General features: G+C 36.6%; 2 protein-coding genes across 6 annotated transcripts in view; one reads left to right on the forward strand and one right to left on the reverse strand.

Annotated features, from left to right (window-relative positions):
• Positions 1–13,737, forward strand: part of ITGB3BP (integrin subunit beta 3 binding protein) — a 106,823-nt gene extending 93,086 nt beyond the window's left edge. Inside the window, exons 8-9 of one of the 4 annotated variants that reach the window (XR_011565851.1) lie at positions 2,631–2,754; positions 13,546–13,737. Coding sequence is in view for 3 of the 4 variants with exons in the window: in XM_019957328.2 (XP_019812887.1) it covers positions 1,874–1,956 (83 nt within the window). In the remaining variant the exon portion in view is untranslated. The other 3 variants (XM_019957331.2, XM_070786428.1, XM_019957328.2) reach the window with 3 other exon arrangements.
• Positions 5,714–27,239, reverse strand: part of ALG6 (ALG6 alpha-1,3-glucosyltransferase) — a 58,069-nt gene continuing 36,543 nt past the window's right edge. For both annotated transcript variants that reach the window (XM_070786424.1, XM_070786425.1), the window contains exons 8-15: positions 26,880–27,065; positions 26,018–26,153; positions 24,074–24,159; positions 21,823–21,907; positions 18,665–18,735; positions 12,472–12,540; positions 12,153–12,351; positions 5,714–6,535 (exon numbers count right to left, since the gene is read on the reverse strand). In XM_070786424.1, coding sequence (XP_070642525.1) covers positions 6,338–6,535; positions 12,153–12,351; positions 12,472–12,540; positions 18,665–18,735; positions 21,823–21,907; positions 24,074–24,159; positions 26,018–26,153; positions 26,880–27,065 — 1,030 coding nt within the window. In that variant the 3' untranslated portion in view covers positions 5,714–6,337. The remainder of the gene's footprint in view (positions 6,536–12,152; positions 12,352–12,471; positions 12,541–18,664; positions 18,736–21,822; positions 21,908–24,073; positions 24,160–26,017; positions 26,154–26,879; positions 27,066–27,239) is intronic.

A 27,239-nucleotide genomic window follows, 5' to 3' on the forward strand; every position in this document is an offset into this window, starting at 1 on the left:
CAAACCTGCTTCTCCTGCATTGCAGACAAATTCTTTACTGCTGAACCATCAGGGAAGCCCTCCCTCCCTTCCATATTGAATGCAAATCTTAAAATCTATGTGCTCTCCTGACCTGAGGAGAAAGCTGGATCTTTAAATAGATCCATGTCCATGTGCCTCTATAACTGCAGACATGCCTTATATGCTTGGTTGCAGAAAAGAATGAATGGGCTGCTCTCCTTACAACATGAAATTAAGAAGAGCAAAAGGCCACTGGGCTTGAGAGTAGACCGTGAAAGGGAAACTAAATAGTGGGGCACAAGAGTGCTGTGTAAGAATACTGACTGAATATGACTTATAAAACGTGGTCTGCTATTCTGGACGTCAGTCAGTCAAATTTGTCACTTTTCCATGGGCTACTGGAAGCAGAAGAGTTGACAGAAGTTTCTTCCTCTTCAGACTGAGAAGTGTAAAAATTCTTCCCTACTCTAAGTAACAAATGAAGGGTAAGCAGTATGGAAATACACAAAATGGGCCACCTCAGGATGGAGTGATTAGGTCATTATTTAAGGGTTCATGATTTTAAAATCAGTTCTAGTTATTCCACTCTGCATAATCTCTAACAGAGGGCCCTCCAGGCCCTCGTAATGGAAGCTTTGTGTTTTAGTAGGAAGCTGGAATTTGAAAAATGGGTAATTTTGATGGGCTGTGTAAACATTCTAGGCAGAGAGAACACTGAACAGAAAAGGCAGAGAAGCAGAGCGACTGAACAGTAGATTCCAGACACATCATTGACAGTTATGATCACCAGGCTAATAAGTTCAGACTTTATTCTTTAGGCAGAAATGAACCCATGAAGATTATTAAAGAAGTAACAATCTAAAATATGTTTTAGAAAGAATAAAATATAATTGCTATGTGAAAGATGAATTCTGTCAAAATACTGCTCATGAACTGCATCACGGTATCTAAATTTCTTTCCATTTGTGTTCTGAGATCTTCATCTCTATAACAGTATGGCCGTGTAGAGATAACAGACATACTGCTGCTCCCTGCTTCTGTGCTATGATATGTATCACATTGATCAAAGTGTTGATTTTTGCTGGACCCTGAATTTGGCCTCAGAATCTTTCTCGACACAGCTGTCTTGGCAACCATGATCAACTGATGATGATTCTTTGCAGGGCCTGACATTGTAACAGAGAATGGGATTTGGATTAGATGTCCAGCACTAGTTCTACCACCTACGTAGCTGTGTGGCCTTAAACAAGGCACTCGGTTTCCCAAAACCTTAATTGTAAAATGGGACTGGTGATATTTACCTTGTGGATTACATACAAGAATTAGCTTGAGGAATTCCCTGGAAGTCCAGTGGTTAGGACTCAGTGCTTTCACTGCCAGGGCCTAGGTTCAGTCCCTTGTCAGGGAACTAAGATCCTGCAAGCCATGCAGTGTGGCCAAAAATTTAAAAATTAAATAAAATAATTAGCTTAATTACTACCTTTCCTATTCGCTGTTGTTAGTCACTAAGTTGTGTCTGACTTTTTTGCGACCCCATGGACTTTCCACCAGACTCCTCTGTCCATGGGATTTTCCAGACAAGAATATTGGAGTGGGTTGCTATTTCCTTCTCCAGATCTTCCCAGCGTAGGGGTTGAACCTGCAACTTCTACATTGCAGGTGGATTCTTTACTACTGAGCCACTGGGGTGGCCCACCTTTCCCATAGTAATTATTTAATAAATGGCAGTCTTCCTTTCTTCTAGAGTATTAGCTTTAGTTCTGGTAACTGTATCAAAAACCTATAATAATATTAGGGGAGCACTGGAATGCTTAAAATCTTCTGTAGGTATTCTGACCAGACTCAAATGAGTTGGCAAACTATCTTCTTGTAGGACAGGAAGAATATATGTGGACCATCATGCTGCCACTGCTGCTAAGTCACTTCAGTTGTGTCCGACTCTGTGCGACCCCATAAACGGAAGCCCACCAGGCTCCCTGTCCCTGGGATTCTCCAGGCAAGAACACTGGAGTGGGTTAGGGGCTCACCATATATGACTTATTCATAGCTGCCAGTATAAACAAGGAAGGGATATTTCAGGAAGTAAGGGGTCCACACGCCCTGTAGGGATACATGCCATCTGTTGCCATTGGGTGTTTTGTTCAAAGGCTTCATCTCACAAGGATCCTAAAACCAGACAGACAAGAACTTCTATCACCACTAGGAGTCCCCAGAGGGACATACCCTGAATAGGAATGCCAGTAAAGATGGTCTCTTTTTTGGGGGGGCAGCTGTTGGAGGAAACACCTGCTGAAAGGCCCTGAAGGCTTACAGACAAAGGCATGTAAGACTTGGTGTTTTCATTAGGTCATGTTGGAGTTCTAGAACTCTCTCAGAAGTATCTCAAATCCATCTTCATAAAATGAAGTGTGCCATGTCAGAGTAGTCATAGTGACAATTATTTGTGAAGGTGAATCTTGCTTTGAAGATTCAAAAATAAGCAAATAAGATATTACCAATACCTAACTAAATTAGGTACCAAATTACATAGTAAATGGGTGTTTAAGTCATTTCTCAAGTCATGTATGAGATGCATGTTAATTTGGAAACTAATTCTTGATGATTTAATAATCACCTTTTATATCCCACAGGCGTTTAGAAGAAACACACTCACTATGAACACCAACTTCTGTATCTGCCTGATCATATTTAAAGGAACAGAAGAAATGTTTGTAATTAATCTGTGCAGTGAATACCAGATCATAGCATAGGCAGGTGCGTGTCTAGATAAAATTTCTTGAAGCTAATTTAAACTTTCTACACACACCAGTAGATAATCTCAACATAAATAATACATTTCTTCTTGACCCTTTAAAGTAAGCCAACATATAGAAGATCCTGACTTCCATTATGTATCTGGTACACTTCTGTATACTTTTATCATCTGTGGATAGACTTATAGTTTGTATGAAAATGGCACCTTTGGTAGAGCTCTATATCTTAAAACTCAGATTAAACCCAATAGTGAGTGGAAGTAGGTCCTGATTTTCCAACTTAAAGCTCTAGATTTGTACTAATTAGATCCTTTTAAAAGCTTTTAAAATTGTAAGTTTACTTTAGCTTCTACTTCATAGATGTTTTTATTCTAGTTATGCCTATGCTTGTACAGAAAAAATATTTTCAAAGTTTTAAAATTCTTACATCTTTTATAAAATGCTGGAATGCATTTTTCAGTGCAGATATTTCAATGTGAGGTTGTTTTTAAACTGAATTACACAGAATCTCCTGAATATAAAGAAAAGACCTTATCTCATGGGACAACATGTGATTCCCTCCACATTTCGAAGCATCAAATTTTTAATTTTCTCCAGTGTTGTTTTGTATTATCTATTTGTCCTGTCACAAAATAAAGGGGAAGAGTGAATCACAGTGTTATAACTTGATGGCACTTTTTTTTCCCCATACTTATGCACCTTTCTTTGACCATTTCCATAGGGGGAAAATGCTGTTCCTTTGGTATTCACCCTAAGCCTTGGCAAAATCTGTATATTACCATGTCATTTAATTCACTGTATCATGAAAATAAAAATACTATGTGAAAAATGTGAAACAAAATTTAACAAATTGAAGTTGAAACTAACTTTCCATTTAGAGAATTTCAGATTTGCCTCTTAAAATGAAAATGAATTATTTTTTAAAACTATTAATTGAAATAACTAAATAGTAACTCAATTTATAAAACTAATTGCCTTCACTAGTGATTTTATTGGGACAATCTAAATAAGGTTTTTAAGATAATCTGCTAAATATTAAGAATACTTTGTGATATAGTCCTTAAAATGAGAGTACCTTAAAATATACCAAAAAGGTTAATTTGTTTGTGTGTTCCAGCATTGAAAACTAACCTCAGAATGTAAAGCAAAACATATAAAGACACCTACATTAGTCAGGAAATGAAGGGTTAAGAAGTAAGATTGGTTTCATATGTAATTCAAGTTATGTAGCTATGTGCTTAATGCTATTAAATCAGTTACTGTATGTTTGACCTCTTGATATACCAAGCTTTTGCCTTTCAGAACAGCTGGGTCGGCTAAGAATCATTTCCCAGTTCTTTTCATTGTAGATCAGATGACTCTCGCTTTATCACCCTTGGAGGCCACATGAAGGACAAAGCAGAAAGATCCACACACAAAACTAATGTTTATATGGAGGCAGTGTGGGGGGAGGAAGGCAAAAGGCGGGGGATACACTTGGCCCTGATCTTCCAATGAACATAACAGAAGGACCAATTGAGACTTGAAACTGTTATGTTACTCCAACCATTATTTAGTTACATCCTATCCATCTCTTACTCTCTTTGTATTGAACAGAGAGGCTCCTTTGGCTGCCTTGACTTTTGTAAATGTTTCACTCACTTAGTTGTGGTTTATCATTTGGACAGAATGCTACATTGGGGATTTTTCTCCCCTCCCTAAGGCTTCAAGGCAAAATGACTTCTGTTGCCTCATATTTGATACATGAACATACACTGTACTGTCTTCATTTTAAGAATCAAACCTAAGTTTATGGCAACAGAGAAAACTCCATTTTTCAGAAACAGCTTTTGCCTATAAAAGAACTTGAAAATAACTTTCCTAAGATCATTTTTTGACAGGGATATTAGTGAATAAAGGGAGGCATCTTTAATAATTTTTATATAAGTAAATGTCTTTATAAAAAAAATATCCCTATTGTTTTTTTGGTACTTAATTGCTCAAAGTGGACTCTTCTTAAATTGGTTTCTAATAGATATGAGATACTTAAAATTGCTACAAATCTCCAGTAAACCTACAGTGTAACTCCATATAACTAAATAGTCTAGAAATGTATTTTTATTTAGAATTTACCTGTAAGATACCTTGAATATAAGTGTATTCTATTTTACTGTTTATATATACTTTCATTTTCAAATAATATTTGTTTCAACTATTTAGAAGTTAGAACTTTCTCATCATTGAGTTAAATCAACATCCTGTATTAAATGCAAGTATTCTATTACAAAAAATAAGACTACACCAGCCAGCCAAGATGCTGACATTTGGGCATGGTGATTATATATGGTGACCATGGACAGCGATGTTCCTGCTGATTCGGCAGCGATTCAAGGCTGCTTTTTCTGTGCTGATCTACCCTTTGAGTCTTTATGCACATTTGCTTTGAGAAAGAAATACTTCTTGATTTTTTGCTTTGTCTAAACCTACTTCCTTTACCGGACTTAAAAACCTATACCTTGTTGCATCAGCTGTCCATGTCTAGAACCAAATTGTCTTATGTGTGTATATGTGTTTGACTTGCATTGTTTTAAAATATACCACTTAGTTAATATGCTTTAATGGCTATCTTACTAAAGAAATATATTCATTAAAAACATAAGTTGGTAGGGAAGTGATTATTTTTTATTAGAGACTAAAGAAAACGTATCTTTACATGAGAAACTATGTGGTTATAAATTATTTTTACCAATTGAATACTATAGTAAAGATGTGCTTTTTCTAATATAGAGTCATACAGTATTAATAGGACTAAGTTAATACGAAGTATGATATGGATCAATGCTTATGGCATTGGTAACCTTGAACCATGTCATAACAAAGAAGAACAGGATGAACCCCTCCCTGGATAAGGCCATTTAAACAGAATGAACCTGAAAGTTTAGAGCCAATGATCATGAAAGACTTCATTCAAACCACTTAAATTCAGGAAAATTCTTTGTTTAATGGCATTCAAATAAATCAGAGTTCTTAGAAATAAATAAAAACACAGTTTAGTCTTTCTGCCTTTCTAAAAAAATTCAAGTTTACACATGGTAATAAGGCGTGTTCAAGCTTTAAACAGTTTAAATTGCCTTCTCACAGTAATTTAAAAGATTATCACAAATTTAATCCCTGAGATATAATTTCTAAAACATTCTAAAATATAAGAAAAACTAAATCTGAATACCAAAATTAGTGATTTCCTTCAAAAATAAGGGACTAAATTCTCCAATTAAGCTCACTGTATCTGCAGATTTTTTTCAAGACAACAAATTATAGAGTACATTTCTTAAGTAAACACTGATTAAGGACACGTTTCTCTTATTTTCCCACGTGAATAACTGAACATAAAAAAACTATAATATGTCTTCGTCACTCAGTAGTTAGAAAATAAAAGCCTTCATTGCTTTGGTGCCATATAGATTTATTTTGGGTCGACAACAATAACTTTGCACCATTTCCTTTCCTATTTCCAGGATTCTCAAAATGCTTCTTTTATTCATACATAGCAGAAAGTCTACAAAGCCTTGCGGCACTGACATTTTCACATTTCTTTGGGGACACAGCTAGCTGATTTTCTTCTGGCTTCTTCCAGTTTTGGAATCCCACATGATTATAATAGTAAAGTATACCAAGAAGAATAGGAAATGTAAGCAGGATACAAAACACACCAATACAGCAAATAAGTCCGGTAGTTTCTGAGGAGGATCCAGTGTGACAGTCATCGTCGTCAGAAGGATCATAGTGATCACTGACATAAGAAACTATAAGAAGGGGGGAAAAAAGTGTTACTACACAGTATAAAAGGTAACAGTTGAATGTACTGGTAACACTGGTTTAGTAAATGAGCAGAACTGAAGGGGACAGCTGGGGGTTCAATCTCCTCTACTAATGGATCTCAACCTAGTTTGTATGTAAGAGTCATTTGGGGTTTAAAAAAAAAAATCTCAACTCTCAGACCACATCCCAGGCCAATTAAATCAGAATCTCTGGGGAAGGCTCTACAAGTGATCCCCATGTGTAGCCAAAGCCTGAGAACCCCTTTAGATTTCATGTCACCCAAGCACTAAAAAAAAAGGTACCTGGAATAGATAATATTGCTAGTCAGGGTTAAATTCACGGTATGCTCCAAGGGTCTATGGGATATACAATTCTAAGTTAATCCAAGAATTCATCTATGAAGTTTTCCACAGCAAATGAAATATTACATTTCATATTCACTGAATACTTTCAATGAGCTAGTTCTATAGTAGAGCATCGTGGGACACATGAAAGAAAATGTCCTCTGGCCTCAAAGAGCTTCCAATTTAGGGGACTACATGAACTAGTTAAATAAAATCACAAAGTCACATCTTATTAAATGCCAAAATGAGTAGTAGACATAACTGCATTTATTGTAATTGTGCACCAGTTTCCTTGTTCAGACCATACCACAGAACTTTCTGCAGTGTTCTAAATGTGTACTCCCAAAAAGTAGCTGCTAACCGTATATGGCTACTGAGCATTTGAAACGTACCTGCTGTGAATGAGGAGCTGAATTTTTAATTTAACCACATGTGTCTAGTGTCTACTGTATTGAACAATATAGCTATTGACTGAGACAAGGACACAGAAGTTGCTTAAGTAAATGTAGAAAACAAGAAGTGAGAAACAGAAGTCAGTGACTTTCATGATGAAAGTGGGACATAATGGAACCCTGAAAGATTCTTTAATGGCTGGATTATGACAGAACTGATGGGACCTGAAAAAAACTGTAATGCAGTGATCAATTCTAGACAGAAGCCCAAAAGACTAAAAGAGTAACCTATCACTTGCTGTGTCTACTCTCCCATTCATTAGTGAACCCACACCAATTAGGCTTTCACTCCATTCTCCAATGACACTGCCTTGGTAAAGATCTATAATGACCTCCACTAAACTAAACCCAGTAGTCAGTTCTTATTACCTTAATGGATCTCTCAGCAGCATTCAAAATAACACATAACTGGTATCTTGAAACCCTTCCTTCACTTGACTTCCATGACATCATTCTCTCCTGGTTTCCTCCCACATCACTAGTTAATCTTTCTCAGAACTTTGCTGGTTCCTTCTCAATCTATAATCACACCTTTGGTGAGCTCACTCATTCAGGGACATGACTTTAATTACTATCTATATACTGAAGACTCAAATTACTGTGTCCAACTTGGACCTCTCTTCCCCTAAACTCTAGGCTCATATATTCAAGTTTTCCTTAAAATCTCTACTTGGGTATCTAAGAAGTACCTAAAACTATACATAAACTATCCTCAGTAAGATTAACATTTGACTTCTCATTAGGAAATATGGAGGCCACAAGACAATGGGATGGATGATGTTCGGAGAGCAAAAATACCCTTCAAAAATGAAGGCGAAATAAACAAAGTCAATAGATTTGAAAATACTGACATAATACAAGGTCTGTTCTTCAAATACATTAGAATTGGAATAGAAAAATGGGAAGTAGTCAAGGAAATCCCCAAATATTTGTAAACTGAACAACAGATGCCTAAATAAATCATGAACCAAAGAAAAAAATTGATTACAAAAAATGGACTATATTTTTAACTAAATTAAAAAACATTTCAAAGTTTACGGAATATTGCTTTAAAATGGGGGTTTTATATGGGTTTGAATAACTATATAAAAATGGAAGAAGGGTCTCAAATCAACAACCTCTAACTTGAACTTTAAGAAACTAAAGAGCAAACCCAAACATGGAAAAGGGTATAATAAAATTAGAACCAAAATCAATGACATAGAAAACAAACAATAGATAAGATCAATAACCAAAAGTAGGCTGTGTAAAAATATTTATAAATGAAACCACCAAACATTAGCTAGACTGACCATGGGCAAAAGAGAAGGTACAAATTCCCCAAGTTGGGAATGAAAAAGTAATATCACTCCTTACCGTATATAAAAATAAAAAAGGATGGTATGGGAATATAATAAATAAATAAACAACCGTTTGCCAACAAATTAGATAACAGATGAAATGGACAAATTCTTAGACACACTACTGAAATTATGTCAAGAAATACAGAAAGTCTCAATAGACCTATTAACAAGAGATTGAATTAATCATATTTTTTAATTGAAGTATAGTTGATGTACAATATTATGTTAGTTTCAGGTGTACAGCAAAGTGATTCCGTTATATATATTTTTTCAGATTCTTTTCCATTATAGGTTATTAAAAGATACTGAAAGTTGTTCCCTGTGCTATACAGTGAAAAACCCTTGTTGCTTACCTATTTTATGTAGTTTGTTAATCCCATACTCCTATTTTATCCCTCCCTCCTGAATCAGTCATCTTTAAGATCCCATGAAGAAAAGATCCAAGAACGGATGGCTTCACTGGTGAATTAAACCCAATGTTTCTAGAAGAATTAATACCAGTCTTTCACAGCTCTTCCAGAAAGTAGAAAAAGAACCCTTCCTAACTCATTCCATGAGGCAACGTTAAGCTTGATTCCAAAATGATACAGATACCACAAAAAAGAAAACTACAGACCAATATCCCTTATGAATACAAAATGCAAAAGTCTTCTACAAAATACTGACAAACCCAAGAAAGTGACATATAAGAGATTATAGACCATGATCAAGTAGAATTTATCCCAAGACTGCAAGGATAGTTCAGTATATAAAAATCAGTCAATGTAATATACCATATTGATAAAGGAGAAAAAAACACATGATAATATCATTAGACACAGGAAAAGCACTGGACAAAATCCAATACCTTTTAATGATTAAAAAAAAATTCAAACTAGGAATAGAAGAGAACTTTCTAACCAAATAAAGGCCATATATAAAAACCCCACAACTACCATCATAGTTAACGTTAAAGGACTGGATGACTTCCCCCTAAAATCTGGAAGAAAACAAGATGTCCACACTTGTCACATGTGTTCAGCAAACTGTACTGGAGCTGACCAGCCAGGTAATTAGGCAAGGAAAAGAAAGAAAAGGCATCTAGATTTAAAGAGAAGACATAAAACTATCATAATTTACAGATGACATGATCTTGTATATAGAAAATCATAAGGAATTCACTAAAAACTTAACACTAGTTCAATATTTTAAAAATCAGTTGTATTTTTATGCAGTACCAATGAACATTATGAAAACAAAATTAAGAAAACAATACCACTTACAAAAGCATCATAAAGAATAAAATACAAATGAATTTAACAACAAAAAAGTGCAAAACCTGCACACTGAAAACTTCAGGCACTATTGAAGGATGTTAAAGAATAAACGGAAATACATCCTATGTTCACAGGTTTGGAAGACTAAATCGTGCTAAGATGGTAATGCTCCACAAATTTAAATACGCACTTAAAGCAATCCCTATAAAAATCTCAGCTGGGGTTTTAGAGAAATTAATGAGCTGATCCTAAAAAGAATACGGAAATACAACAGATTTAGACCAGCTAAAATGATCCTGAAAATGAACAAAACTGGAGGACTCACATTTTCAGTTTTGAAAACTAACTACAAAACCACAGTAATCAAAACAGTGTGGAAACAGCATAAAGATAATACAGATCAGTGAAACAGAATTGAGAGTCCAGAAATAAACCATTACGTTTAAGATCTGTTGATTTTCTACAAGGGTGCCAATACAATTAGTGCTGGAACAACTGAATAAAGTTGGACTTCAACCTCACACCATACACAAAAATTAATTCAAAATGAATCAATGTCCTAAAGATAACTAAAATTATAAAACACTTCAAGAAAACATCAATCTTCATGACCTTTGGTTATACACAGTTTCTGAAGTATGACATCAAAAGCACAAACAACAAAAGAAACTGCTATTGGGCTTAATAAAAATGAAAACTCTTATGCTACAAACAATACCATCAAGAAAGTCAAAAAGCAACCCACAGAATGGGAGAAGATATTTGCAATTTAGTAAGAGACCTGCATTAAGAATGTATAGAGAACTCAAAAATACAGAAACAACCGAATTAAAACTGGGCAATGTATGGGAATTCCCTGGTGGAATTCCATGCTTTCACTGCCAACAGCCTGGGTTCAATCCCTTGTCAGGAAGCGAAGATCCCACAAGCCACTCAATGCAGCCAAAAAAAAAAGGGGGGGAAAGGATTTGAATAGGCATTTCTCCAAAGAAATTATTTTTTAAAATACTCAACATTATTAGTCACTAGGGAAATGGAAAAAGTACAATGAGATACCACTTCACATCCATTTGGTGTGGCTATAATAAAAGATAATAACCAGTGCTGTCAAGGATGTGGAGAAACTGGAACACTCATAAACTGCTGGTGGGAATGCAGAATCATGCAGCCCTCTGAAAGATAGCTGGGCAGTTTCTCAAAATGTTAACACAGAATTACCACTCCTAGGTATATACTTGAAGGAAATGGAAACACATGTGTACCAGTAAACTTAGACACAAATCTTCACAGCAGCATTATTCATAATAGCCAAAAAGTGGAAGCAACCTAATGAGCCTCTACTGAAGACTAGATAGATAAAATGTGGTATATCCATATAATGAAATTGGCAGTAAAAAGGAAGGAAGTATTGATACACGCTGCTGCTGCTGCTAAGTCGCTTCAGTTGTGTCCGACTCTGTGTGACCCCATAGACGGCTACAACACAGGTAAAAATCAAAAACACACTAAGTGAAAGAAACCAGTCACCGAAGACCACATTTTGTATGATTCCATGTTACAGAATGTATGTCCCCACAAAATTCATATGTTGAAGCCCTAAGCCCCAATGTGACTGCATTTGGAGATGAGCCGAAATTAAGATTAAATAAATCATATGGGTAGGGCCTTAACCTTATAGGCCTGATGGCATTATAAGAAGAGGAAAAGACACCAAAGAATTCTCTGTCTACACAGATACACACACCAAGAGGCCACATGCGGAGACAGCAAGGTTACCTACAAACCGGGAAAAGAGAAACCAAAAGAAACCAATGCTGATGTCACACTAATTTTGGCCTTCCAGCCTTGTGAAAAAATAAGTTTCTGTTGTTTAAGCTACCTTGTGTGGTGTTCTATTATAGGAGCCCTAAGGGACTAATACATTCCATTTATATGAAATGTCCAGATAGGCAAATCTATAGAGACTGAAAGTAGATCAGTGGATGTCCAAGGCTGGATCTGGGGTGAGGGTGGAATGGAGAATGACTGCTACAGGGCACAGGGTTTCTTTTTGGGGTGATGGAAAACTAAAATTAGGTAGTGTGAGGATTGTAAAACTCTGTGTGTACATATTTAAAACACAAGTTGCATGATTTAAGTGGGTAGATTTTATGAGTGAATTTATGGGAATTATATCTCAAAAATGCTAGGAAGAAAAACAACTTACCAAGTGTTGTATAATTCTGGGAAGAAATGTAAAACATGTAAAATATTTCCTAACAGAAGTGGAAAAACATTTCAGTTGCAATTCTTCTTCAGAAGTCTTTTCAAATATTGAAAAGGAAGTTGCACAAGCTATAAAAAATGCCATCACTGTCACAACTGAAGGCATTAGGAGTTCATCTTTTAATAGAAGAGGTAGCATACTATATAGGAAAAACAAAAGAGAATTGTCAATTCAAACCACAATCACTTTGTAAAAAAGTTTTAAATGAGTTTATAAGTACTATACTGAACATATTATATTGGAAATTGGTTTGACTCACCTAAATGTTGACACAAGTAAAAACCAAGTAGACATAAAAGGAATTTCGCTTAAAACTAAGCAGACTGGTCTAAAATAACAGAGAAAAATATTTTAGAGAATATAATTTCAATGCTTATATGTAAAAATGTGAACACATTTTATCTGATTTTTGACATAGCTAAAAAAACACAAAAATCACAAAACACAGCCAGCAAGGTCTCCATAGGGACTACTGATTTCATTTTTTAAAATAACTATCAATCCAAACTAAGTGAATCTAGACAGAGAGACGGTATCAGCTTGTCATAATAATTGGAAAACTGCTTCTTCCAGTATCATTAATGAAACTTTTTTTTCTCTGTCATACAAACAGTAGCTTAAAGAAAGGATAAACAACTGAACATTCAGAGAATCAAGCTTTTCCATATATTCCATCCAAGTTGGTAAATATGAATACCCTACTTGGTATGAAAGTTTTCAAACTTTTTTATGCTCTTCCGTGTGACCTAATACTCAGCTAAGTTAAAAGCTAAGACAGGATCATCATTGGCCACTGAATAGAGGCCAACAGAAGCAAAGAAAAATGATAAAGGGTTGATGATGGTAGAATAAAAGGAAAAAATGAGTAAGACAAGGCTACATGGAAAGAGAAACAGTATAGGAAGAGGAAGATAACACCAATAGATGGACCAACTGGCTTTATTAAAGAGCTGATTAGGGTCACGGGTCCAACATCTGTGACCTCCTGAGCACCAATCACCCCCAGTCGTTATTACCTTCTGGATTCAACTGTGGCTGTGTTCATGAAGAAGGGGGCTAGTCAGAAGACCTAAGTCCGAGCCTCATTCCTGACACTTACTTATGACCTTGAACAAATGATTAGTTTAACCTTTTTCTTATGTATATATGGAAATAATAACTTGGATTGCTGAGTAGTTGAACTCTTCCAAGTATTATCTAGTGTTTATTTTTCAGTAAAAAAAAATAACTTTACTAGTGATAGTAGTTGTTGAATTATATTTTGTTGTTGTTGTTATTTTTATTAGGGGTCTCCTCATTTTAAAAGATTTTTGTATTCTCATTTCTTAAAAAGGATGACTTCTCATGGCAACTAGCGTATGAGATGTGAAGCCTGGGATTATAACTGACTGAAAACTACTGCACTAAAAGAAAATACTACAGGACTTTGATTGCTTGATGCTTTTAAAATCAGTATGTATTTCTGTTAATTACAAGCATTTAGAAAATGACTCAATAAACATTATTTTCTCTTTCTGGGTCAGAATCCTTTGCTATTTAATCACTTGATATTCATTTATTGAAAATGTATTATGTAAAGTGTTAGTCACTCAGTCGTGTCTAACTCTTTGTGACCGCGTGGACTGTGGCCTGCCAGGCTCCTCTGTCCATGGAATTCTCCAAGCAAGAATACTGGAGTGGATAGTCATTCCCTTCTACAGGGGATTTTCCCAACCCAGGATTGAACCCAGGTCTCCTGCATTGCAGGCAGATTCTTTACCATCTAAGCCACGGAGAGAAGGGGACAACAGAGAATGAGACGGTTGGATGGCACAACCAAATCAATGGACATGAGTCTAAGCAAACTCCAGGAGATAGTGAAGGACAGGGAAGCCTGGCGTGCTGCAGTCCATGGAGTCACAAAGAGCTGGACACAACTTAGCAAATGAACAACAACGCTTATGTCAAAGTGTTGCTCTGAAAGGGATGCAGTGAGAAGACAGAACTCAGCGCTTAGCTTCAAGGCACTTAATATTTGTAACTAAGCAGCAAAATCCTCAACATTCTCAACCTCTTCTTTCACTACCTTGTTCAAAACAAATTCTGGTTCTCTCCCCCCGAAGAAGAAAATGCTGCCCCTCTGCCTTCTCAGTTGTGCCTGTTTTATTGTTCCTGTTTCCCCAACCTTCAAACAGTTTGGCCCAGAGGAGAGAAAGAACCTCCTTGATCTTCATCATGACTTCCATACCAGCTCTCCCTTCTCCCTGCCCTAACAAGCTCCAGCTTTGAATCTCTTGTCGTCAGGCTTTATTCCCTATTATTCCTCATCTTTGTTATCATCCACCAGCCTCAAGAATCACTTCCCTCATTACTCAATAATTTCAACTCTTTACACACTATCTACAAAAAAAATACATGATTTTCAAGTGTCCAGCAGTCATTTAATATTTCCCTAGTCTGTTCCTAGTCTGTGTCTCTTTAGAAAAATAGTTCACACTTTCTCCTCTCTCCTCATATTCCCAACATTTCCAACCTACTCTGACCTAATGACTTTGCCTTCCATTTCAATAAGAAATTTGAAGCAATGAAAAGAGAACTTTCACAGACATCACCATCACATTTGCTCTCTTCCTTAGCATCTTTACTGGTAACAGCATGCTCTTTTATTAAGATGAACCACGAATGCACCTGTCCATAGCCAATCCTTCCATTTACGCTCTAGATACCACTCCAGCTCCCTCTTTGAAGGACACTGCTCCTGCAACTCTTATCTCTCCTGTATCACTGCTGCTGCTGCTGCTACATCGCCTCAGTCATGTCTGACTCTGTGCGACCCCATAGAGGGCAGCCCACTAGGCTCCTCTGTCCCTGGGATTCTCCAGGCAAGAACACTGGAGTGGGTTGCCATTTCCTTCTCCAATGCGTGAAAGTGAAAAGTCAAAGTGAAGTCGCTCAGTCGTGCCCGACTCTTTCCCTTTCTACTGACCATGTTCTGGCATTCTCTCTTCTATCTTAAATAACAAACCTCTTTGTCCCCAACTTCTCTGCCAGTTTTTGCAGAATTTCTTTGCTCCCCTTTTCAGCAAAACTCATTTAAAGAACTACCAACCTGTCCCACACCATATACAAAAATTAACTCAAAATGGATCAAATACCTAAATGTAATTCTTAGAAGAAATAGGATAAATATTACCTTGGATTTGGCAATGGTCTGTAAGATACATCATCAAAAGCAAACACAATGAAGGAAAAGATAAATTGGATCTCATCAGAATTAAAAATGTTCATGAAAGAACATTATCAAGAAGGGGAAAATTCAAAGAATGGAAAAAAGTATCTGCTTATCATATATGTGATAAAGGTTTAATATCCAGAATATACAGAGAACTTCCAAAACTCAACAAGAAAAAGATAAACAACCACTTTAAAGCTGGGCAAAGGATTTAAATAACAGGCATTCTCTGAAGAAGATATACATATTGCCTGACAAGGACATAAAAAAGATGCTCAACATCACTAGTCATTAAGAAATGCAAATCAGAAGCACAGTGATATACCATTCCATACCTACTAGGATGGCAAAAATAAAAACAGACAATAACAAATGCTGACAAGGTTGCAGAGAAATCAGAACCCTCATACATTACTGCTGCTGCTGCTGCTAAGTTGCTTCAGTCGTGTCTGACTCTGTGTGACCCCCATAGACAGCAGCCAACCAGGCTCCCCCGTCCTTGGGATTCTCAAGGCAAGAACAATGGAGTGGGTTGCCATTTCCTTCTCCAATGCATGAAAGTAAAAAGTGAAAGTGAAGTCGCTCAGTCATGTCTGACTTTTAGCGACCCCGTGGACTGCAGCCTACCAGGCTCCTCCGTCCATGGGATTTTCCAGGCAAGAATACTGGAGTGGGGTGCCATTGCCTTCTCCCATACATTACTGGTGTGATGTAAAATGGTATAACTTCTGTGGAAATTAATCTGGTGATTCCTCAGTAAGTTTACAGAATTGCTATGAGACCCAGAAATTCCACTCCTAGGTATAAACCCAAGAGAACTGAAAATACATGTGTATAAGCGGCACTATTCCCAATAGTCAAAAGGTGAAAACAACTCAAAATGTCCATCAACTGATGCACGGACAAACAAAATGTATATTCATCCATGCAGTATTATTCAGGCACAAAAATGGATGGAGGCCTAATACATGGTACAACAGGGATGAACTCTGAAAATACTATGCTAAGTGAAAGAGGTTGTCTGACAAAATGCCACGTATTTTATGACTGCATTTATATGAAATACCCAAAATAGGCAAATTCACAGAGAAAGCAGATCAGTGGTTACAAGCATTAAGGGAAGGGGAGAATGGGGAATGACTGCTTAATGTGTACAAGATTTCCTTTTTGGAGAGATGAAAATATTCTATGAGTAGACAGTGGTGATGGTTACACAACACTGTGAATGTACTAATGGTGTATTTTACCATATGTATGTAACTGTCCTGGTGGCTCAGAGGGTAAAGAATCTGCTTGCAATGCAGGAGACAGGGATTCAATCCCTGGGTCAGGAAGATCCCCTGGAGAAGGGAATGGCAACCCACTGCAGTATTCTTGCCTGGAGAATTCCATGGACAGAGGAGCCTGGTGGGCTATAATCCATGGGATCACAAAGAGTTGGGCATGACTGAGTGACTAACACTTTGACTTTCTTTTCACTTTCATATATCTTTAAAAAAAGATCTATACTTGTCTTCAATTCTTCTCTTCTTGTTATGTCTTAAACCCACTCTAATCAGGCTTTTCCCTGCATCACTCTATCAACACTAGCCGTTTCAAAGTCACCAGTGACTTCCACTTCAGTACAACAGTCTATTCCTAACCCTTGTTTTATTTGACCTATTCAAAGCATCTGATGCAACTGATCACCTCATTCTATTGTTCCCTGAATATATCAGGCATACTCCCATCTTAGGGCTTCGGCACTGGCTGTCTAGGATGTTACTCACCCAGATAACCATTGGGCTAACCCTCATCTCATCCAGTCCACTCAAATATCTCAACAAGGTCTACCTCAACATCCTCATAAAACTGCAACCTGCACTTGCTCCTTTACCCCACCTCCAATAACTCTCAACTTCTCTTAATCTCTTTTATGTATCCTTTATGGCCTTTATTACCTTCTAACACTTTAATTTCTTATTTTTATTTATTAGTGTCTGTCCTTGAGAATCAAACCTAAGAAAGTAGCAATTCTGTTATGTTTTGTTCACAGATATATCCCAAGTGCACAGAACGGTACCTGGTAAATAGTAGGACCTCAATAAATATTTATTGAATGAAATATTCATTTAATGATAGATTAGCTGGAACCAGATCGAGAAGAACTTTTAATGTTAACTTTAAAATATTTGATCAAAATTAAAGTCACTTACTGTTATAAATAATCGAAATACAGTTGTAGAGTCTGAACTCCCAGAAATTCAGGGACCACGAGCTAACCTCAATGGTCAGATTACAGGTCATCGATCAAAGACATTTCTACAGAGTAGAAATGCTGGGGGAAATTATACATGTTTGAAAGCAGCACCTCTCCATAATTTCATCCCCTGGCACTTGGGATTTGTGTAGGGTCAGCCGAGGCTTACACAACAGGGCTCAGATCTAACTCAAGTTTAGAATTTGTGGGGTGAAATTATTCTGCCCTCTCAGTCTACAATTGTACAAGACTATTTTGTTCAGAGGAAAGAGGCCTGCCCCATAGGCTGGCTTATTCTAAAGCTGTACACTTAGGTTTTAGTCCAAAGCACCACCTAATAAAAGCAATACTTCCTTCCACTAGTCATTGGTCATTTCATACATGTATCTTTCACAGGAACCTAGCAAACAGGGTGAGGTGGGACTGAGCTAGGACAGGATTCAAGTATTCCACGGTGTTCTGGGCATTATTTTAATAGTGGGATAATACACCCGCAACTGCCACCCAATTTCTATGAAATCCGAAAAAGAATTAATGCTCCTAGATTTACAGACTACCAGTAGAGTCTAAACAAAAGTCTTGACAGAAGAACTAGAAAGGAGGCAAAATACTAAAAAAAAACCCTGAAGAGCTTAACAGAGAGAACCAGGCTATTGAATAGTAACAGAAATGAATGAAATGAAAAAGGCAAAGAGGACAAACAGGCTTCAGCCAGAGTACAGCCATCTTTAGAAGACCATTTTTATTAGCAAGTTCAAAATGAAAAAACAGGAAGAAATACTAAGTATGTCAGAAATGATTCTATAAAATTTTACCAGTTTAAAGAAGTAAAATTGTAACAGGTCATCATTCTAAAAAAATGTGATTTTATGAAATAATTTTATGCAACTGTGTTACATTTGTATAGTTTTGATTTGCACTTAGACGATTATATGTAAGTATTAGATTCATGTATATATCATAATAATAAATAAAACACATACTTGAAACCGTTTTACTTACAGTGATACCAAAAGAATGGACTTTTCATGCACTTGGAAAGAAAATAAAAAGAATGATAGTGCACAGCTAACCTTTAAGGAAAAAGGACAGAAAATCAGATACAAAAACTTACAATAGCAATTTAGTATAAGTCAGATTAAAATCATTTCAAGTAACATTTTAGAGTTTAATATAGCTTCTAGCTAAAAGGAAAATTATATACAATTGTAAGAGGCATAATATTTTATTCAAATTTAATTATCAAAATATTTTGAAAATTAACTATTGTAATACTTAACCATCTAAAACAAGTTCACTGAGTCTTAGTTATTAATAAACAAAACTACTAAATACTTCAGACACAATAATCATACCTTCATCCTCCCTTAGAATCTCTGACAATTTAAAAAGTATGAAGTCAAGAAGGTCAAAATTTGAAAGTGACAAAATAAATCTATTTGAGTGTTTTTAAAACAGGCACTTCAGTAAAATATATTCAATGTTTTATAAAGTAATCATTTGCTATCTGGGGTTTTAAATTAAAACTTAACTCTATCTTCAGGAGTTTATATTCTGCATATTAGACATCTCTCTATATACACCCAATCCAGTTGCTCAAGCAAAAAACCTGGCTCACTATCTTGTACATGCTTCACATCTAATCCATCAGCAAATTCTACCTACACCATCTCCTAATACAATATTCACCCCACTTCTTTCCATTCCACCCGGCTGATGGTGGCAGAGGTGGTCTTAGCCACCCCCATCTTCCTCCTGGACCACTACAATGACCTCCTAAGTGGTAATGCTCTTGTCCCCTATAATCCATTCTCCATTTAGCCACAATATCAGATCATGAAATTTCCCTGGTTAATATCTTCCAATAGCTTCCCATTACACTTAGAATTAAAATCTAAACTTCTACATAATCTGGGTCCTGCCTTCCTCTTCCAATCTATTTTTTAATGTCTCCCTCACTCATTTCACATCAGTTATTTCACACTTGTCCCTTTAACGTCTCGAACTTGCCTTAAGGGAAAAAAATTTACTTTTTATCAAGTCAGAGCCCAGATCGTCTTGTAGTTGGTTACTTCTGACCAGTCATTCAGTTCAAGGCTCAAATGTCACTTCCCTAGAGAAGCCTTTTATTCAACCTAAAGTAGTGCTACCCTAACCAAACCCCACCAGCCCTCTTTTCACATAAACCTACTTTCTTCATAGTCTTCATTATGCCCAGATATTTTCCTATTAACTGATTCATTTTATTTACTGTCCTTGTGCCAACTAGCATGAGTGTCCCCAGTTAAGAAAGCAGGGATAATCAGCTGTCACTCATTGGCATGCCAGCACCGAGGAGAGGACCCGGCATGCTACAGGGCACTTAAAAAATACGTCCTGAAAATAATAGGTAAAAATCACTTGGCCACTACAGATTTATTAGTATTCGTACTACCAATTACCTCAGTTATAGACCTATATTAAGAAATAATTCAATCTAGACTGAAAGGAAAACACTTTAAAATTATAATGGGAAATGTTTTTAAAGCTAGTCAAGAAGAATTTAAAACATCAACAAAAGTAACTCACTACATTTTTTTTATTTTTTAAACACAATGGTTGGTATTAAAACACAATAAACAAAATTAGAAAATTAAGAGAAAGAAAATGTTTTTTTTTCTGCTTTTAATCCTAAAAGTAATCATCTCTAATATTGCTACAGTTATCAACACTCTGAAATCTCATTTCGGCACCTTTGAAATATAGTTATTTAGCATGGAATAACAATTTTACATAAGCTTGCAAATATTTCAAGTTAGGCCTACTGAAGACATCAGAATATTACTAACCACATCCCTCCTATTCTAAACATCCAACAGAGTATTAACTATGGATGACTTACTGTGCTCAGAGTTCATTCACAGAAACAAACAACAGAAATCATCAATAAGAAGGTAATGTAAAAAAAAAAAAGGAACATGAAACTATGCTTTTTGCACTGTGGAACTGATAAGCACTTCTGAAATTCCTGACTGATATCTCTGCTCTGGCTTGCTTTTAGAATGCAATGTAAATAAGTGGCAGTCCCAGAATTGAAACCCTAATTTCTAAAATGTTGTCCCTTTAGAGAATCCCCTGGCAGTTCAGTGGCTAAGACTCCACACTTTCACAGCCAAGGGTACAGGTTTGCTGTCTGGTTGGGGAACTAAGATCCTGCAAACCACGTGGCATGGCCAAAAATTAGAAAAATAAAAAATAAAACGTTGTCCCTTTAGAAGTCCACTAGGACTATTTTCATAAACTAAATTTTCTTGATATTTTAAAAAGATAGTCTTTAAGTGTCATTTTATAGACCAAGGTACATGGAACCAATTTTAAACACCACAGAAATACAACCAGGAGGAATTTATAAACCCACTCAGAGAAACCCCAAATGTAGAATATATACCCAGTCTATGTTCCAACTGACACAAGTCATCTTCCTAAAAGGGTGATCTGTCCCCTTTCCTCCAAAATCTTTTTTGCTCCTCTTGCACACAAATCAAACCCCAAATTATTCAAGCAAATATACAAGGTCTTACACAATTTGATCCTTTCTGACTCTTCTCTCTCCCTATATACTCTCCTAACCTCGACACACACACACTCCTACGTCAGTCACACAAATCTCACTGGCTAACAGTTGTTCCCGCATGATTCCTTATCCTTTCCCACATCTGTACCTTCAAGGTCTTCCTCCTGTCTTAACCACCTAGTCCAAATCTTGCTCAGTTGTCAAAATTTGGCTCCAATCCCGCTTGCTTTAAGAAACTGTCTAAAATCTGCCTTCAAAGTAATGTCTCCCTTTCCCACACTATCATAGCACTCATTGTACCTGACAGAACTTAATACCCCAGCTTTAAAGCATAACAATTTAAACATGTCCATCGCCACTGTTTTCTTCTTTGCATTCCCTTACTGACCAACACGAGGAAATTAAATTAAACTGAAAGATTCTGATTGCTCAGCCTACTCCAAAACAGCACCTAAGTGTGTCAAACGCTCAATAAATGTTTGCCAAATAAATGAATGTCTTATATCTCAATCCAATAAATCCTGTTCAAAGCAGGAATATAATTATTTATATTTTTAAAAACTCAATTGCAGCAAGAATTAAGTATCTAAACTAATGAGCAACTTACCAGAGTAAATCTGAATCCTTTAGGAGAGGGATGAAGTGTCAATTTTATACATGCAGGAAGCAGGCTCAAAAATGTAAAACAAAAGCTAAAAAAGTAACAAAAATCAAACATTTATTTTCTTTATAGAAGTATACAACTAAAGCAAAGAAACATTTTTTAAAATGTAAGGATCACATTACTTATCAACTTAAATTGATTTCTAAAGTTTTTTTATGTATTAAGTAATAAATTCAAGACCAAATAACATTTAAATAAAATCCAGACACTGAAAATGTACACGCTTTAATATATATGTGATTATATAATACAGAACAAAACACTGTAGAACTAAATATTGCTTATGTTATTTTAGTATTTAGTATCTATTCTGGGAAAGATACAAAGATAGACAGCTAAAAGTCAATCAGCAAACACTCAAAACAGATATCATGGACTCAGTGAACATGACTGAGCAAACTTCAGGAGAGTGAAGGACAAGGAAGCCTGGTGTGCTGCAGTCCATGGGATCACAGAGTCAGACACGACTTAGTGTCTGAACAACAACAAAACAAGAAAATAAAACCAGGTATAAAGAAACAATTCTGTATTTGTTACGCAAACATTCATACAATTTACTCACAAGAGAACCTCATTAGCCCTCATTTCACAAAAGTTGATTATCTGATTTTCAACCCATGGTAAATCATAAAGAACAAGCTGGAAAGGGAGTGGGAAGGTGCCAGAGCTTCTCCTTGTGATGACTGATGGGCAAGGAGGAAAAAGAACTCAGCAATAAGCACAGTTGGAGCCACTTAGTACCAAGGCAAACAGCCTTTGAAAGCCCTGAAAACAATAGTTACAAGGCAAAATAATAACTGACTTTCCCACTTGAGGGAGCTTTGTGGCTTGTCAGCTTTACTAGTCTGCCTCCTGTTAAGGTGGGCTACAAAGGATATTCTCCAAAAGAATGGAAGGAAAGAGGCAGGCAGCACACACACATACACACACACCTCCCAGTCATTCAAACACTAATGATGGTGCTGCAGGAAAGAGATCTGCAGATTAATTAAAGTCCCTTTTCAACTGATTTTAAGTTAATCAAAAGGGTGCTATCTTGGGCCTGAATCACTTGGAAGCCTTTAAAAGAAGGCTTAGCGGACTTCCCTGGTGATCCACTGGTTAAGAAACTGCCTGCCAACGCAGCAGGCGTGGGTTCAATCTTTGGTCCAAGAAGATTCCACAAGCCGCACAGCAACAAAGCCCTTGCGTCACAACTACTGAACCTGTGCTCTAGAGCCCATGTTCCGCGATAAGAGAAGCCACCTCAGTGAGAAGCCCATGGAAGCCCCACTCTTCACAACTAGAGAAAGCCCACAGGCAGTAACAAAGACCCAGCGCAGCCGAAAATAAGTAATAAATAAATTAAAAACTTCAATGCTTTATTAAAAAAATTATAAAGAGGGCTTAGGCCTTCCCTGAGCTCAGACTCCAAACAGCAGTCGGCGGGAGGGGGTGGGGGGTGGGGGGGCTGGGGGGGGGCGGGGAAGGGGGAGGAGGAGGATTGGAGGGATTGGTACAGCTCTCCCTTCCCCAGAGACCCTCTCCTGAATGCCTGCCTTGCGGACTTCCAGTTTGCTTAGCCAGCTCCCACAACTGTATAAGCCAATTCCTCGTAATAAATTCACACACACACACACACACGGACCTACTACTCATTTTACTTCTCACCCTGACTGATACACCACGGAAACTCGTGACTCTTCAAGGTCATGGTAAATCATGTTTAGTATACTCTGTTTAAGGAAGAGGGAAGTAGTAACAATAACTTTCACATAAAATGTTTCAAATAAAAGACTTCTGTTATACAGCAGCATAAGTTTACGTTATGTGGACTATTCACTAATGAAGTGGAGAAGGAAATGGCAACCCACTCCAGTATTCTTGCCTAGAGAATCCCAGGACAGAGGAGCCTGGTAGGCTGCTGTCCATGCGGTTGCACAGAGTCAGACGTGACTGAAGTGACTTAGGATGCATGCATGCATTGGAGAAGGAACTGGCAACCCAGTCCAGTATTGCCTGGAGAATCCCAGGGATGGAGGAGCTTGGTGGGCTGCCATCTATGGGGTCACACAGAGTTGGACACGACTGAAGCGACTTAGCAGCAGCACTAATGAAGAGTACCTTACTCCTATGATGCCAGATAAATGAGGTATTGCCATGACACTTTAAGAGTAGCTTATAAAACACTATATACAAACTTCATGTCTCTTACCTGATCATTATCTGGATGTGATGTGGCAAAATATCCCTGATCTTGAAAAAGACACTGAAGCTGCACCAAATATTGGCTACTTTATCCTTAAAAGAAATTTGTTAGTTTTACCTTCTAGTATGATTAAAAGAAATATTAAACTCCACAAAGTCCTAAATCTCTAAAGAGATAAACTTTTGGGTCATGGGAAATATTTGCTCACAATTTCATAATTAAGTTGATTAAACTCTCCAAAGAACACACACACACTCAAACAATGGGAACTTTCATTTTTCGCATGGGAGGTGATCTAAATCACTAGTCAATCATAATTTAGATGCTCCCAAAAAATACTTAATATTTTTCAAAGTGCAGCCCATTGTCCCTAAATACAGTTATTCATCTTTGGAAATGTATCTAAGAAATCTTTACTTTTTGTATTCTAATTGTATTCTGATTTGTAGAATACACGTTGTTTGACCCATTTACCACATGCCTACTAGCTACTAGCAATGGTAAGATAATGACTACTAGCTACTAGCAATGGTAAGAGTCAACTGTTAATGAATCAACAAGTTTAAAGACATTAGCAGCTGTGCTAGAATCACTTTCAAAATCATACTTGTAACTACAGTTCTCTGATCATGAAACCCATCCTCTGCAGAGCTGCTTAACTCACAGCTATGTAGGCATAACATCAAGAAAGTAACTATCACTGACAACTGTACCATCCTACTTCCCTCTGCTGGGCCAGTGAAACTGCTCTTCAGATTTTGAGGGCAACAAGTGAATGAAGGTGACCAACACCACCATAAAAATGCATGACACTCGTTTTTATAATTACCATGGTAAACACCATTTCTGAAATAGAAGCAAAGGCAAATAACCAGGCAGCTTACATGGAGGATTAAACTTTTCTTTATATAAGTGTTAAGGTTAGAGGATATATAAAGAAGTTAGGAACACCATTCTGAGTTCAAACTACAGCTCTGCCATGCACTAGCTATATGAACCTCTGACCTCAGTTTTCTGATCTGTAAGAATGGGTATATATAACTATCTCACCACTATGGCAAAGAATCAAATAAAATTACATGTGAAGTGTCTGGTACCTAGTAAGTGGTGGTGATGGCAATAATGATTGTTTATGATTCTCAGTACGGTCACTATCATTATCCCAAGTGACATACAAGGCATACATTTCTGTTCCTTCACAACACCAAATTCTCTTAGTCTCTTTCTCTTCCATCCTCCCACAGACTGACTGAAAGATATTCTATAGAATTTTATATATTCAAAAATTAGAAAGATACATATGCTTGTCTAATTCTTTTTAAAAGAAATGTTTATTCAAAAGCAAATTATCTATAAATATGTTGTCTCTAACTTTATTAAAAGACCTTTTTGTTTCAGAAAAATGGTTTGTTTAATTTAATTACTGACTCTAAATCAAATTATCCATGCAATAAAAGTTTAACAACAGTGATTAAGCTAGCATTAAATGAAATGAATGATTCTCATTAAAAATTACTATGGATGAAGGTTATATATCTCATAAGGAATTATGAGATCTTTCTGAACCAAACATGATTATTAGTTTAATAAATAATTTCCTAGGACTAAAAAGAGAATATAACACCCCCTCCCAAAAAAACCCCACAAAACTGTTAACTTTATAGCTGCAACTTTTCATGCTGTCTTTCATTATGGACTCTATTTCATTAGAAAAATGTATAACTGAATTATGGATCTCATGGAGGCATAAATACTACCTACTCATGTAATGTACTAGAACATGCCAGCTGAGCTAGAGGTTGTGCACAGATTAAACAAATGGCAAGGAATGATTGCAGGAAGAGAGCAGCTGAAGTCACTATTCCTTGTGAGTCTTCTACATGAAATCCCCAGAGGTCACAGAGAAAGGCCTGTAACAGAAGGGAGTGAGAGAAAAGTCCTTAAACATGCCTCAAATAACCCACGATCAACCGGAAAGAGTCTTCTTAGAACTTGCAAGGTTTGTTCCCTCTCTGTAAAGAACGGCAGCCAGCAGAGAATGAAGGAAGCCACGACAGTACAAGCCAGCTTAATTAACAACACCAACCTGGAACACAAACAGAGGGAAACAGTAAGATAAAGAGAGGTCAGTAATTCTGAGAAATCAGTCTGTGGCTCACTAACTATAATAAATGCAAATGTACAGTAATGATAAATCTATGCCACCAACACAGGTTTAAGATGAATGAGAGTCTACTTAAATCACGGTTAAGAAATTTACAACTATTAATATGTGCAATTCCTCAACAAAAAGACTATCACCATCCTTATTAACATTTAACTTAGATGCCACTCCTAGGCAGCCATGAAGAAAAATGTCAAATTGGGATGTCTTTCTAATAAGTATACAACATGCTCTAAAGGGATGAAATCCTATAGCAATGTTCTACCAAGCCAATCCACATTACCTCCAGTAAATATATGTATTTTAAAATATTTATTGGCCACAATGCATAGCAAGCGGGATCTTAGTTCCCCAACCAGGGATCAAACCTGCGAACTTCCCTTAGAGTGGAAGTGCAGAGTTTTAACCCCTGGACCACCGGGGAAGTCCCCATAAATATTCATTGATCAAAATATTTTTCTCATTAGGAAGATTTAAAATACAATAGTATAGAACATAACAATCTCTCTTTCCAATGGAAAGAGAGCCAACACAGCCACCAACACATTAATAAGAAATCACCAAGGGGCAAAGACCACCTTCCTCCAAGGTAAGTATGCCAAATAAATTAGCTGATGTTTTGAATTCTGCTATTTAAAAGCTACTCACCCCTTTCCTTTGAGGCCTTTTTTAAAACACTTGCCAAGTAAAAAACAAAAAAATGGCAAGGAGTGGTAAAGTTCCATCTGCTTATAGTTTATAGCTAAGCAAAATGCCAGGGACCCTAGCAGGTCCCAGTCATAAGATACTCCAAGAATACCCCACAAAGCAAAGCCGAGACTCACAGAATTATATATGTTCTCATGTCAAGGAAATTATCTCAATAAGTAAAAGAGATTTTGCATTTTAAAGAACATTTTACTTATGTGATTCTGTAATAATATGTATAATCAAAACAATTTCTAAATAAAAGCTGAAAGTATTGAATTGATAAGCAAATTTGAAATTATATATAGTGGTCTCAAATAT

This window comes from Bos indicus, chromosome 3 (assembly GCF_029378745.1).
Source record: "Bos indicus isolate NIAB-ARS_2022 breed Sahiwal x Tharparkar chromosome 3, NIAB-ARS_B.indTharparkar_mat_pri_1.0, whole genome shotgun sequence".
Classification (NCBI taxonomy): domain Eukaryota; kingdom Metazoa; phylum Chordata; class Mammalia; order Artiodactyla; family Bovidae; genus Bos; species Bos indicus.